Genomic DNA, 15,428 nt, shown 5'->3' with positions numbered 1-15,428 from the left:
TTTACCTCAATTTTCTGGTATACTCCAAAAACGTTATTGCCCCTGTAATCCGGTACGGAGGGAATACTCTATCAGCCGAGAAAAAATCTGTAGCGAAACTGAGCACAATAAATGTTACGGTGATATCGTCTTCGGCGTAACAAAGACGAACGGGTTTTGTGGTCCTATCACCGCCGCGGAAAGTAAAATACGGCACTTCGCACTCTGCTAGTGCTAATTAAGACAAGAAAATTTAGGTGATCATCCATCGTGGAACCCTGTGGCGCACGGCAAGAAAAATACTGTCCGTGGCGCAGGACGGCCTGCCGGTAGCCGGCCAGCAGAATAAAATCGTGCAATAGTAACGCACTGCTGATCGTGTTAGATTTTGTTGGAATTAACTGTAACAAACTAGCATGGGTGTTGCTCTGTTCGCGACGGTGCTGCTGCTGCTTGCTCCACTGGCGGCAACGTCGGCGTACGAGAGCGAGACCAAAACCAAGACCGACGAGCAGCTGCTGGAACGGTTCAAGGCGGCGGTGCGGAACAAGAGGGAGCTCGGGGGTTGGACCCGCGGCGATAGCGCGTGCCAGTTCCCCGGCGCGGGGTGCGTCGGGAGCAGCCTCTCCTCCCTGTCCCTAGCCGGTATCCCGCTCGACGTCGACTTCCGCGCCGTCGCCGGCACGCTGCTGCGGCTGGGCAGCGTCCAGACGGTCAGCCTGCGAGGCGCCAACGTTACCGGCTCGCTCGCGGATGCCTCCAGCGGACGGTGGAGGTGCGGCCACACGCTGGCCCAGCTCGACCTGTCCGGGAACGGCGCTCTGCGCGGACACGTCGCCGATGCCGCCGTGCTCGCGGGCGCGTGCCGCGGGCTGAGGGAGCTGAACCTTTCTGGCAACGCCCTCGTCGGTGAGGGCAGGAAGGGAGATGGAGGAGCCGCGGGCTTCGCCGGTTTGGATGTCCTTGACCTCTCGTACAATATGATTGCCGGCGACCTTGGCTGGATTGCCAGCGCGGTGGGTATCCGGCAACTGGGCCTCGCAGCGAACAAGATCTCCGGGTCAATCCCGTCGCTCTCCAACTGTTCCAGAATGGAGTCGCTTGATCTGTCCGGCAACGACATATCCGGCGAGCTTGCGCCCGGTGTCCTCTCCGGCTGCAGCTCTCTAGTTTCGCTCGACCTCTCCGAAAACCACTTGACGGGCGCTTGCCCGCCGGACATCCTGGGACTCGCGTCGCTTTCCTACCTCAACCTGTCGTTCAACAACTTCTCCGGCGCTCTCCCAGCCGGCGACGCGCTCGCTGCTGGGCTCCCGCGTCTCGCGACGCTCTCTCTATCGTTCAACTACTTTGACGGCTCCATGCCAGACTCCATCGGCGCGCTTGCCGAGCTCACGACGCTGGACCTCAGCTCAAACGCGCTCACTGGCGTTATACCGCCGTCGCTCTGCCCGAGCACCGGCACCTCCAAGCTCGAGGTGCTCTACCTGCAGAACAACTACCTCACAGGAGGCATCCCGCCGGCCATCTCCAACTGCGCAAACCTCCAGTCTCTCGACCTCGCCCTGAACTACATCAACGGCTCCATCCCCACATCCCTCGGCGACCTACGCCTTCTCTGGGACCTCATACTGTGGGAGAACGAACTGGAGGGCGAGATCCCGGCATCACTGGCCGGTGCTCGCGGGCTCCAGAACCTCATCCTTGATTACAACGGCCTCACAGGCGGCATCCCGCCGGAGCTGGTGAATTGCCAGGATCTGATCTGGTTATCCCTCGGTAGCAACAAGCTCTCCGGACCGGTGCCGGCATGGCTCGGGCGGCTAGACAACCTCGTGAATTTGAAGCTGAACAACAACTCCTTCTCGGGCCCGATACCGCGCGAGCTAGGAGATTGCCAACGATTGGTTCACCTGGACCTCAACGACAACCAGCTGAATGGACCGATACCGACGGAGCTGGCGAGGCGGTCTGGGAAGATACCCATGGTCCTCGACACTGGGCGGACGTCCACATACTTGCGCAACCAAGAGCCGCGGAGCGGCGAATGTCGCGGCAAGGGGAACCTGCTCCAGACCAACGGCGTCCGTTCCGACGATCTGAACCGGATGGCCAGCAAGAAGCTATGCAACTTCACAGTGTACTACTTCACCGTGCTGTACTACCTTAGCAGCCGAGACTTCGCTTTCACTCCAAATATCTCCATGGTATACCTGGACCTGTCCTTCAACCAGCTCGATTCCGAGATCCCCAAGGAGCTTGGGAACATGAACTACCTCATTGTCTTGAATCTTGGGAACAATTTGCTCTCCGGTGCCATCCCTGATGAGCTTGGAGACGCGCAGAAACTGCTTGGGCTTGACCTGTCACACAACCAGTTGGAAGGCCCGATTCCCGGATCATTCTCCACGCTGGCATTGGAGGATATTGACTTGTCATACAATAAGCTCAATGGATCAGTACCGGTCCTAGGACCTCTTGTCACTTTTCCAGAGAGCCAGTATGTGAACAACTCTGGGTTGTGTGGTATCCCTCTGCCTCCGTGCCAACCAATTTCGCCTCTTCAAGGCGGGTACCATTCTGGCTATAATTACCACCACTTGAAGATGACAATACTATTGGCAGGTACCACTGTAGCTCTTGGTGTTATTGTTTTTTGCTTATACCTAGGGATCGTGAATAAAACTGAGAAAGGTGAGGTCAGAGCTTCGGTTGATGATCCGACAGACCCAGCAGGCAATCAATTCATTTCTCATCTCGAGCTTGTTCGCGCCACCGATAATTTTAATGAAGACTACAAGCTCGGATCAGGAGGATTTGGAGAAGTTTTCAAGGGCCAACTGAGCAGCGGCTTGGTGGTTGCAGTGAAGGTTCTTGACATGCGATTCAAGCACACCACTAGAAGCTTCGACGCTGAGTGCCGTGTGCTCCGCATGGCGCGGCACCGTAACCTGATACAGATAATCAGCACATGTTCTAACATGGACTTCAGAGCACTGGTGTTACGGTACATGCCAAATAGCAGCTTAGACACGCTACTGCACCACTCCCAATTGATAGAAAGACAATTTGGGCTCGGCGAAAGGCTGGGTGTTATGCTGGATGTGTCAATGGCATTGGAGTATCTGCACCATGGATGCCATGAAGTTGTTTTGCATTGCGACATGAAGCCAAGCAATGTCTTATTTGATGAGGACATGATCGCACATGTGGCAGACTTTGGCATTGCAAGGTTACTACAAGGTAATGATAGCTCAACAATCGCCTCAAACATGCCCGGTTCGATTGGGTACATGTCACCAGGTACATAATTAACACTAGTAGTTATATTCCTCAAATATACCCAGCTCTTTTTTGGGCTGATCAATCATGTTGTAACTTATGTTTGTATTTTTCCTTGTGTAGAGTATGGATCATATGGAAAAGCATCACGAAAGAGTGACGTGTTCAGCTACGGGATAATGCTCCTTGAAGTTTTCACTGGAAGGAAGCCTGAAGATGCTATGTTTGTCGGAGACTTGACCCTTAGGCGATGGGTTCAACAGTTATTTCCTGCAGAGCTTATCCATGCCGTGGATACCCGGCTACTGCACGGATCCTCTTCATGGTATGAGCTGCACGATAGCTTTCTGGTGCCGACAATAGAAACTGGGTTGCTCTGCACAGAGGACTCGCCTAACGACAGGATAAAGATGAGTGATGTGGTGCCGAGGCTAACCAAGATCCAAATGGAGTACACCAAATGGGCAACAAGTCATAATGATGTATGAGTATGTAGCGTCTACCTATGTATTTTCTTGTTAGCATCACATATTTTGTTACCGGTCTAGGCACTATAGATGCTTTATAATCCACGTTTATTTTAAAGGGGTGTAAAGATCTCTTAGATTGGACTTGACTAAGAGTTTTGAAATGATTAAATATTTGACTCGATCCTGAATAAAAAATATACTATCCATATCCTTCTTTACACTCAAATCATGCTAGTTTTTTTTTTGGCAGGGGAAATCATGCTAGTTTCACTAAGTTTACTCTGGGTTAATTCCAGTATTTGGACATCTACTGGTACAATGGGCCAGCTAGCATCGTGGGTTTCTTTCACATTAGCTCTAATGTTCAAACCATGTGTGTGGGAGACCACCATGTAATTCTAATTTCTCCCTGGATACGTTGCCTATTGAGATGTTCAGCGCGAGCTCCAGCTCGGCATTCCTGTGCTTTTATTAATTCTCCCCATGTACTGAGCATAAGACCAGTGGATTTTGTAGAGTGAAACAAGAGAAAAACCATAACGGCACGTCCGACGATATATAAGCATACTGGGCTGAATTTCGTATTCCATTGGATAATTATTGATCTAAATAAAAAAATGGAACTAATAATACGTCAAATAAAAGCATATTAAAAAAATAAAAGAGACTAACAGTAGATCACATAAAAACATATTAAATGCATATATGCATTGTTGTGTTGTATCGATTTAATTGTTAGAGTAAATAAATAAAATAAAGATTGGTGAAATTTGGAGAGTAAGAATTCACTAGTCCGCTGAAACACGCAGAGATTTAGATAAGGAACCTTTGGAGATGCTAGAGATCATGAAATGGAGTACTCAGTTGACGTCTTTGTTAGCTATTATATGTCCATTCTACAAGTGACTAGCTGTACGCATGTATGTTTGTACTACTGCAGTCCCGTCGTTGGTTTTCATCTAGAATCTGCGTACCGTATAATTGTTTAGATGAGTGCAAAATCTTTGGCAAGCAATACTGCAACTATAATTCTGCGCCGATCGTGGTTTAGTGCCATAAACTTGGCTAGCTAGTGGGCTCAAACCAAACACACTATATGTACGTAGATATGTTGGTGGAGCATATACTAGTAGATATGTACCGATTCATACGTCCCTGTCAAATGCACACTACTTTTCTATCACGAGATGACAAGAAACCGTTGCAGTTTTTATTTTCCAACATATCTAACACCAACATATGGCAAGAAAGTTCAAAAAATATCGTCGCTGGAAAATATTTGCATGCATATATACGTACCCCTACACCCACTTTAATTAGTTCATTGCACTAGTCAACATCAACCAATCGTGACTTACCATATTCTTAATGCCATAAGCTTGGCTTAGTGGCCTCAAACCAAACACACCATACATATGTACATAGCTATCTTGGTGTTGTATACATATATATATATAATGTTAAAGCAGATACAACTTAGGTGTACATTACAGGCAGGCAGATTCGCATGTACGTCTCAGTCAAATGCACGCTATTTTCCAGCACGGGATGACTAGAAACCGTTGCATCTTTCCCAAGAAAACTAACAAAGAAACTTCAAAATATACTGTCGCTCTCGGTCGGGATAGTAAAGACCAGCTGCAATCCAAGTCGCTCGTCGACATAGCAAATTTCTGTAAAATACAAATCCTGCAAACCATGAATTCCACTACCTATAAATAAGCACATTCTTAGCACGGTCACAGCAACCAGCAACACTAGCACGTTGGTGAAACAAATCAATGGCCGCCTCCTCCTCGGCGGTCATCCTCCTCCTGGCCGCAGCCCTGGCCGCGGGGGCCAGCGCCACCTCCTTTAGCATCACCAACCGATGCTCCTTCACCGTGTGGCCGGCAGCCATCCCGGTGGGTGGCGGTAGGCGGCTAAACAGCGGCGACACGTGGAACCTTAATATCCCCAGCGGCACCAGCTCCGCCAGGATCTCTGGGCACGCACGGGCTGCAACTTCAACGGCAACTCCGGCAGCTGTGCAAAACTGGAGATTGCGCTCGCTCGCTATCCTGCACCCTGTCGGGTCAACCGCCGGCAACCCTGGCCGAGTTCACCCTTGGCTCGCAGGACTTCTACGACATCTTCGTGATCGACGGCTTCAACATTGGCATGGACGACTTCTCCTGCAGCACCGGCGTCCCGCTGCAGTGCCGTAACTCCAACTGCCCCGACGCGTACCACCACCCTAACGACGTCAAGACCAAGTCGTGCAGCGGCAACAGGAGCTACCGCATCGTCTTCTGCCCATGATGAGCTTATCTAGATGCATGTGTGTATGGACATGGCTCCCCTGACGTACTACACCCTACAGCGTGGTGGCTGACATGTGAGCCCCACATATGTACAAGCGCGTACATACAAGGAGTGTAATGATCAATGCACACTAAAGTATGTGTATCTCCTGCCACCATGCGCATATATACTAGTGGCTAATAAATGTCGATGAATAAAGCTAAGGAATTATACTAATACAATATTTCATGCATTGTGTATTTTGTTTTAAGTTTCCATAGTTGCCTATTAGTGTAGCAAGAGGGGCATCGTTATCTCACAATATGATACACTTGGGTACTGGTGGACTTGATGTATGTGCCAAATTTGCCCAATCATGAACTCTCCAGGGGCTCGCTGTTAACAGATAGCGATACCTGATATCGCCGCCACCGTGGCTGCCCCTTCCGTCGTTCACCGCTTCGTGCTCGTTGTCAGGTCCGACCGTCATCCTTCTCCGATCCCCGGTCATCAACTCGTAGGGCATATTGGCCACTGCTAGGCAGCGCAGACCAAGAAATCGCCACCATATCGCGGTCATTCTTCTGATCGATTGTGAGTTGTGTCTAATGCATTTTTGCTTTACTAGTCCATGTGTGAATTCCAATCAGCTCCAAAGGTTCTTCTTCTATCAATTAGGAAACAAGATATGTTCAATACTTCACCACTGTCTGTTTTTCTTTGTTGGACTTAATTTGTGTACATGCATAAACTTTTTCCCGTACCTAGATCTGTTCAAGCATCATTGTATTAACTAAACCTTAACAGAAAAAAAAACAGGTACGGCCGATATGTTCTTCTCCACTAAGTCGTGGCTTCAAGCGGAAATTTACCTCTTCCAACAATTTTTTTTATCATATTAAGGTCTTGTTTATTTCTAGTGTATTAGAGTGCATTCGAGGGGATAGGAGAAGATTATACCTAATCCCGGAAAATCCCCAATAATTTGTTTACCAAATCGGGTTTGGACGGAATAATCCTAAGATATCCCCACAAATCTCATTATTTTTTCCTACATTAAAAACTCTCCACGGTACTGATATATTTTTGGAAAGATTATTTGAGAGGATTTAAGGAGATTGGGTGAAAGGAAGGGATTCATCAAATCCCCTCCCATCCCCAAACCCTTGGGTGAAAATACGAGAGATGTAAACAAGGCCTAAGCATGTAGAGAATTCCGAAGTTGGATCACCAAATGATGGGCCTATTGTACATAAGGTCTGAAAAATATGTAGACTGGCAATACATATGCTCTTATTTGAACGCGATTTTCTTTTGAAGACAAAGGAAAATGCGCTCTCTTCAGCCGAAGTAATGGTGATACCTTAGTATCTAGACGTGATGCCTAATTTTACTTTATGTGACTTCTGACTCGAAGTGAAGCTCCAGGAAAGAGCACTCTCTTCGTCCACAATAATGGTGGAGCTTCTTTATTTGTACCCCATTTTCTCATATTATGAGAACGCATTGTTGAGTGAGTCTAGCAATTGGACAGAACTCATAGGACCCTTTTTTGGACAAAACAAATATACAACTGCATTCTGTATGGCTGATATATTGTGATCCTAATTTGTTTGCCTAATGTACTGTTATAAAACAATTACACTTCATAATCACTTTGGATGATCACCTCATCGCCAAGGGGTAATCATGACGGACTTCGAAATGAGATTAAAACTACGTACGATCTAGATGTGTATCTGTAGAAGCAAAGGTTCTTGTGAGATGGATCTCAAGGTACTCAAAAACCACGAACATTAACTCCTGGTTTAAACTAGTGAACTTAGGGATTTATTATATATGAAATGCCATTGTACATGAGTAATGGCAAGACTCGGAAATTGTGGATTAACTTGGTCCATCTTATGCTCACTTTATAATAAGATTCAGTGATACCAAATATATTTTTCAGAACAATGTTGGGGTTTCCTCCGCCACTGCATTAAAGAAATGACCCAACGACATTGTTTGAAGTAATGATACCCCAAGGCGTTTGCCATCCACATTCTACTTTAGTGACAAAATTTGAAATTTTTATTTACGTAATATAGAACAGTTATGGCTTCAACTGAAAGGATATATACATATGTCCATAATGTTATAAGTTCCACACTAAATTGGACCGTAGGTGCCCAATAATTGCGTAGATATACAAGCACATACTATCTCCACATGTTAATCTATTTTCGTCCATAAAAGAGGGCGTGAAGCATTCAGAAAATCATGCAAGTTGAGAGATGACTAGTTCATGGAGGGCACCTAGTGTCTGTTACTACGGTAGGCTTGGTAGCATCAGGAACTCTTCTGTTCCCAAGGGTTTGTTTCTCTGTTCTTGGCTTCTGAGTTCTGAAGTTTCTGGCTGAAGTTGTATTAGACACAATGGACCTATTGTAATGGCCGTTGCATCTTCAGACATAGACAGTGCTACTGAAACTAATCCATGCGGAAGTTGGAAATAAGAATCACGACCGGATCTTCAATAAAGTCTAGCTTCAATTATTCAGAGTATCCCATAAATATTCTTTGCCACTGGAGCTGCTTGTTAATCATAACCTGAGAACAGGGACGGAGCCAGGAATGAAGTATAAGGGGGGCAATCTTAATACGAGGGGGGCAGAACTAGCTAAAATCACATAAATAAGGAGCTTCCATGGCTTGTGCTCAAAGGAAAATCATGAGCATAGGGGGGCGCAGCCTCCCCTCGTCCCCCCTTGTCTCCGTCCCTGCCTGAGAATCCACACGAAATATGGCCTTAAATCTCACCACCAGTTTAATCCGAACTAATCTATTTGACACATCGATAGACTTGAGGGCAGATATTTTTTGGAGTCTGACATTTTTAATTAGTATATACTGTGGTTGTCAGAAGAGAAAAAGTGAATGATCCAGAGTGGTGAAGTATTGAACATATCTTGTTCCCGGCCCGTACCTAGATCTGTTAAAGAATCACTGTATCTTTGATTTTTAACTAAACCTTAACATAAAAAAACCAAACAGGTACGGCCGATATGAAAAGCAGAGACCAAACTATGTTTTTGAGAAAGGAAATTAAAGGCACCTACAAGTACAATGCAGCACGTAGGAACAGGAAGCAGGTTGCAGCTGCTCAGAAGCAAGGAACAAAGCTAGCCACGCTAACCTTTGGTTAAAGACTCGGGAGAATGCTTATTGTTTATAAGAGAGGCCCTTTTCCCCTTTCCCTTATTTATGTATAGAACGGATGTATGTAAATTTGAAATTTATGACATGGTACACTGATTGTTTTTCCGAATGCTTTCAAAAGATGATTTCATGGCCATTCACGCCGATGTCTTAGGATGGGTGTGCAAGAGAGCAGATGCATGAAAAATGTGTGATCTGCGTTGCTGTAACCAATTTAAAAATGGTGCAATTACAGTTGGCTCAACAATTTGAAGACACTGCCCTGCATCAGTGTCTACTATTGCAAGGCACACCTTTTTAACGGAGAACATATTTCCTACCAGACAGCATAAACACTGACTTGCTACATATAGCTGTGGTCTAGACCATGGAAAAAAATAGCGTGCTATTTCGGCGTTAATAGCGCGCTATAGCATATCGAGAGAGCACACGCTAAATTAATCAGTGTACAATGCCTCGCTAATAGCATGCTATAGCGCGATATAGCACGCTAATAGCGTATTTTAAGGCCGCCGCTATTTTGTTATAGCGCGCTATTTTTTTCCTTGGTCTAGACTGATGCACGTATGTTGAAAGATACTTACTGACTGAATCTGCACGTATGTTGTTGAAGTAAGATAACTAATATTGTTTGGAGTGAGTACCTAAATATAGTAAAATCTTGGATGTAAGGGCTTTAGCACTCTAATCCTTTACCATGGAAAAGCGGAGACCTAATTATGTTTTCAGAAATGAAAAAGACGCCTCTACAGGTACAATTCAGCATGTAGGAAGGTTGCAGCTGGACAGAAGCAAGGAACAAAGCCACGCTCACCTTTCGTCAAAGGCTCAGAACAAGCAGGTATAACAAACTCGATCGTGTTGGCACAAAAGCAGAAAGGATCTCTTCCAGTATGTTCTTACAGTCGTTTGTAGTACTTAGCTTAATTAGCTCCAGAACAGAAGGCAATTTGCTAGCCTACCCGGCCAAAGAGAGCACTCCTGGGGCAACTCTTCGTTGGCCGTCCGATGCAGTTGGTCGTACTGGTTTTCACCCCCGCGTTGATTCACCGTCGTTGGATTCATCTTCCTTGTTTCTCACTTTCGTCTTGCTGTCTGTCCCCAATTACTAATGGCCCGTGTGGGTGTGGAGTTTCTTGTTTGCGACTCTAGGTGTCCCGTGCCGTCGTCACTTGAGCAGATGAAGTGCGGTGAAAATCTAGGGTATCCAGGCATCGAGGTCACTCAATCCCTCCCCTCCTCGAGCCCCGTCCTCGTTGGTTCTCCGCAGCCACGCCCCTCCTCCTCTCCTTTCCCGCGCCCTCGTCCGTTCTCGTCTTCCTTCTCCTCTCCCGCGCCCTCGTCTCCTGGCCGTCACTGTCCCGTCACACCCTCTGAACCCGACGGTGCATCGGTGGACATCGAGTTGCCGGTCCAGGGAAATGATGAATCGGCAAGTGCTAATGGGACCCACACGACAGTGAAAGTGGCGGGTGATTGAGTCGTGATGTGTGTGTGCTCGCTGAGCCAGGTGCTGTGGACCTGAGGGCCCAGCTGTAAGTGGTGTTTGTGGAGTTAAAAGGGACCTTCCGGCCCGGTGTATGGGTATTGCTTGTAACAGAATTCTGAAACCGAACTCATCCCAATTCGTCTGTCTCTCACCTCCGATTTTGTCCTCTCATCCTTGCTCTAATTTCCCATCCCAAATTCTTGTTGATTTCGTGTGTACCGATCCCATCACAGATCGGGACACAACAATTTGGTATCAGAGCCGTGGATCCGCTCCGATTGCACTCTACACTCCCGAGATCAGATCCGTCAAATTCTGTCAACACCCGGATTTTTAAGTCCAGATGCCTATTATGCCATACATCGCAATCCCAGAAATATTGTTTTTGCGAGACATAATAGATTGATATCACAGAACATCATTCATTACAAACCATAATAGTCTTACATCACAGGATCACATGATCCAGTCTTAATACAACAAGAGTTGATCTAATGATCAATTACAAAACAAACAGCGGAAAAAACGTAGTAGCGGTTCATCTGTTCCACAGGCAACGCTTGACGTCAGGAGTAGTCCTAGTTATCATAGACGTCCTGCTGTCCATCTTCACGGTACTGGTGCTCCTCTTCATAGTCTGGCCATTTGAATAGCCAGGGACACAACCATGAGTACTTTAAAGTACTCGCAAACTAATACTAGTGTAAGCACTATCAACAATGGTAAAGGGGTTCTAAGCTCTAGGTTTATTTGCATAAATCCAGTTTTATTTCATAAGCACTTAGTAATAAAAGACTCTTCATTTGCCTAACTTAACTCAAGTGGGAACATTGGTGTCATTCCCACAACTCTGTTGTGATCAAGTCAAATTCACAATTCAAGTTCAAGTCACAAGTCACCAGTCATATTCTGAAAAGTTCTGATGACGGAACAGTATGGCCTTTCCAACTGTCCATGACCGCGGACGCGGCTATTCGAATAGGTTTACACTCTGCAGAGGTTGTACACTTGTGCCACAACTTTTGATTACATCCGTCAGGGATAGCCCTGAATAATCATACTCAGTATGCGGATCATCAACCATAACCTTTCACTTACATACCCTAGTATAGGCACCTCCCCCATGAGCTTGGCCTCCCAGTGATGCCAATCTGCCATCCTGGGAACTGCACAGGGCTTGGGCCGGACATTCACCTCTTTTCAACATCGTTTCTTTTGATTGTGGAGGCAGCTTTCGGCATAACCCCTATGACGCTTGTTTAGAGGGAACCCATACTAAAGTACATAAACTTCCAGCTAAGCCCTACCCATAATCAGGTATTGTGGGGGTACTCTAAAATTGGAATGGTATCGCATCCGAACCCAATCATCAGTTTTTGTCAAAATCACCAAGTCATTCATGTCATATTTCCTTCAAAAAATTTCAATAGAATGACTCATCATTCCAAGGTTTTTCAAAGTCATTTGATTCACAAGTTCCCATCTAGAGTAGTCCATTTTAGTTTTAGCACTAGCAACTAGTCATGAGTGGTGCTAACTAAGTTTTAGCTCTCTAGGCTAAGTTTGATCCTCTTGTAGTACTCTATACTTAGACCAAAGTTAACTATAAAAGTAAGCTTGGGAATCAAAGTAAAAGCTTTGAGAGATAAAAACTGGGACTTGTAAAGTAAAACCAAAGTAGTAGGGTATGAGTGCCTTGCTCAAGTTAAGCTTGCACTAGGGTAACTTGCAAGAGTATAGCTTGCCTTGATTGGTACAGTGATCAAAACTTTCTTCTTCTTCCTGGTAGAATACCTCCTCCTCCTGGTAGTCCTCGGTACTAGCGTCTATAAACGGATACGAGGTATACAATCACCACACAAAGCTTAAGTACTAGACTTAACACACAAATGGATCACACAAGCCAACATATCATCACAATCTTAATCACAAGGGGGTTGGCTTTGTTTTTAAGAAAACTTGTAAGAGAAATAATTTCCTCTCATTGAATCTTATTAAGATTTAATTTCCTCAAATAATAAGGGTGGGATTATGTTGACCAAGGTCAACACTTCACCTTTATCATTTGAGCAAAAGGATTTAAATGAGGTACTAAACCTCATGCAATTTAAACACTACTATTGCAACAATTTAATATCTCTAAGTAATCCACTATGAGGTGCTATAGACCAAAGTCATTACCTCTTATTGAATTACTTAGGACCATGATTTAAATGAGAGGGAACCTCTCATACTATTTAACAACTAATTTTAGGTAATTTTAAATGGACTAGAAATAGCCACATAGCCATTATTTTGCTCTAGCCCATGATCATGCAAACAACTATGGTATGTTTTTACATATCCATGTAGAGTATGTGAAATGTGATTTATGAGAGTTGGAATCAACTCAAAATCACTTATGGTTGAATTTTAAATAAAGTTTGAATTTGAAAAAGGTACTGGCTTGTTCTTTTTGCTACATTAATTCTACAATAGATCTAGGGTTGAGGCCAGTGTAGTTGGTTAGAGCTTTTCATAAGCTTTCCAACAATACCAAATTCACAAAATTTGGCTCAGTGGATCTTCCTAAATTTAAATTTGAATTTGGTTCCAGTATTGAATTTAACCAAAACTGATAAATTCGATTTTGAATTGCTGGGCCTGCGCGGGAAAATACACGGGCCACAGAGAAAAAGAAAAGATGGGCCGGCCCACTTCGCGTCCAGCACGAGCAGGCCGCCTGACAGCGGGATCCACGCGTCAGCGACACTTAAATACCGAATCGGTATGGATCAGTGAGGGGCGTTGGATTAGAAGCTGATCCAACGGTCCACGGCCATCGTCGTCTCCGACGAGATAGCGTAATGGCCGCGGCGAGAGAAGGGGGTCGGAGGCTCACCGGAGCTCCGGCGATCGTTGGCGAGGGTGCGCAGCGACGTTGTGGACGACGGCGATCCTCCTGGTACAAGCGGCGGCTCCAGGGGTGGCGCCAATCTTCTCCTTCTTCTTCGGCGGCTCCACGGACTCCGGCGATCAAATTGGCTAGCTATGGATCAAATTGAGAGGAGGGAGAGCTCGAGGAGGGTCAGAGACGAGAGGAGAGGTGAGTGGTGTGAAGATTTGAGGCGCGGGAGGCCTCTATTTATAGTTGCGAGGGGGTCTGCGGCTCGGTGGATGAGGTCGACCATGGCGACGAGGCTACAGGGGCGGCATGGCTCGGGCGATGACGCAGGGGCGTTGGCGACGTCATGGCGATCACGACAGGCTTGACGGCGGTGAAAACGAGGCAGTGACGCGCTCTGGAGGTGGACGGGAGATTGCAGTACGGCGGCGAAAGTCGTCGACGATGGCGTCGTCTACAGAGCTCGCGCGGGCAGGTGAGTGTGTCTGGGAGTCTCCTGGAGTCGTGGCGATGCTACTGGCGCGAGGAGAGGGCGAAGAGAGGACGAGAGTGACGAGGGCGAGCCGTGCTCTAGCGCGCTCCGGGCGTGCACGCGTCGGCGTCTGGCGCTCACTGGACGTCACGGGCGCGTGGCGTTCTCGTCACTGCAGCGCGTCTACTGGCCAGGGGCTGGCATGAGCGTGACGAGGGGAGTGTGAGGGAGGTGGCTGACATGGTGGTGCACGGTAGAAGTGACCAGAGAGGAGAGTGGCATGGTGGAGTGGCAAGGTACACGGCATGGTCAAAATGTTGATGATCTCATGCTCCAAACCGTGTCTCTGGTGCTTGGCATGATGCAAGGGGTACAGGAGAGGACTAATGCTGACCAAAGCTTGATGGTTTAGGCAAATATCTGCTGGATAAAAGCATGTGTGTAGTTGGCAGATTATTGCACATAAGGTGTTTGTGTTAATGGCCGCAAGAGAATTCTTTTTGAATTTTGTAAAGATTTTTGGTGGAGTTGATTCACATAATAATTGGAACACAGAGGTGGTGGTGGTGTGCAAAATTGAGTTGATTTGTGAAAAACCAAAAGTGACATAATCTAGAATCTGTTTTGGTGTTGCTACTTTGCCTCCTTTTATTAAGAAATAGAAAGAGAACTAGTCAAAGTGGTCAACAACAAAGTTGTTCAACTTGATGAGGTCTTGGATGAGGTGCAAAGAGTTGGGGTAGTTTGGTTTAAGAATATCTTAATCCAGGGGCTCGAAGTGGGTACCCTGATGTGAAAGTCAAAAATGACCATTATCACATGTGGCAAGGTTTTGAATTTTTCTTTGATTTGATTTGGGTTTCTTTGATGCAAAATGGATTCTTTTGAGTTTAAATATGTTTTCAAACCATTGGCACAAATTAATATGGCCTAGGTTAAGGATTTTCAAAAATGGCCATAGGCCCATATGTGGGGTTTTTGCATTTTCTCTTTTCTTTATCTTTGCTCCCCTTTTTGATCTCAAAAAATCATGGTTAGGGTTTAGAGATGATGTCAAGCACTTCAAACACATAGCATGGCAAAGTCACACATACATGCATTCCTACTATGCAACACATAGAATTTAAATAAAGTTTTTGTTAGCTCCAAAATTTGAATAAGTGAAATTCATTTTCTTCTTTGTTTTAAAATTTTGGGATGTTACAAATTCCACCGCGAAAGGTGTTGAATCACCTCGGCGAATCGGCCCACAATCCTTAGCGGGGTTGGAACTAGTTCAGGGTGAGTCGCGACGGCGTTGTCCCGGTCTCAAGTTCCGTCAGCACAAACCAACTTCGTTCTAGAGAGGATGGAGGAGATGCAGAAATC

The 15,428-nt window shown here is 46.1% G+C and overlaps 1 protein-coding gene and 1 pseudogene across 2 annotated transcripts; both read left to right on the top strand.

The window, feature by feature from the left end:
• Nucleotides 1-365: 365 nt before the first annotated feature.
• Nucleotides 366-4,261, top strand: LOC127326756 (brassinosteroid LRR receptor kinase BRI1-like). 2 transcript variants are annotated; one of them, XM_051353542.2, is made up of 3 exons: nt 366-3,282; nt 3,385-3,749; nt 3,982-4,261. In XM_051353542.2, the coding sequence occupies exons 1-2, from the start codon at nt 396-398 to the stop codon at nt 3,747-3,749; spliced, it is 3,252 nt and encodes a 1,083-aa protein (XP_051209502.1). In that variant the 5' UTR covers nt 366-395; the 3' UTR covers nt 3,982-4,261. The 2 variants fall into 2 exon arrangements, with proteins under 2 accessions (XP_051209502.1, XP_051209501.1); XM_051353541.2 differs by lacking the exon at nt 3,982-4,261 and having other exon boundaries at nt 3,385-3,926.
• Nucleotides 4,262-5,512: 1,251 nt separating this feature from the next.
• On the top strand, nt 5,513-6,032 carry LOC127326782 (thaumatin-like pathogenesis-related protein 1; annotated as a pseudogene).
• Nucleotides 6,033-15,428: the final 9,396 nt, after the last annotated feature.

The sequence above is a fragment of the Lolium perenne genome, chromosome 6 (assembly GCF_019359855.2).
Source record: "Lolium perenne isolate Kyuss_39 chromosome 6, Kyuss_2.0, whole genome shotgun sequence".
Taxonomy (NCBI): domain Eukaryota; kingdom Viridiplantae; phylum Streptophyta; class Magnoliopsida; order Poales; family Poaceae; genus Lolium; species Lolium perenne.
Note: the sequence above shows the minus strand (reverse complement) of the source record. Positions and strands in the feature narration are given on the sequence as shown.

What these genes read in the sequence shown, in the direction of transcription:
- LOC127326756 (XM_051353542.2), top strand. Translation starts at nt 396, where the DNA reads ATGGGTGTTGCTCTGTTCGCGACGGTGCTGCTGCTGCTTGCTCCACTG. An exon ending in GATTGGGTACATGTCACCAG is followed by an intron (nt 3,283 to 3,384) that starts GTACATAATTAA and finishes TTCCTTGTGTAG; the next exon opens with AGTATGGATCATATGGAAAA.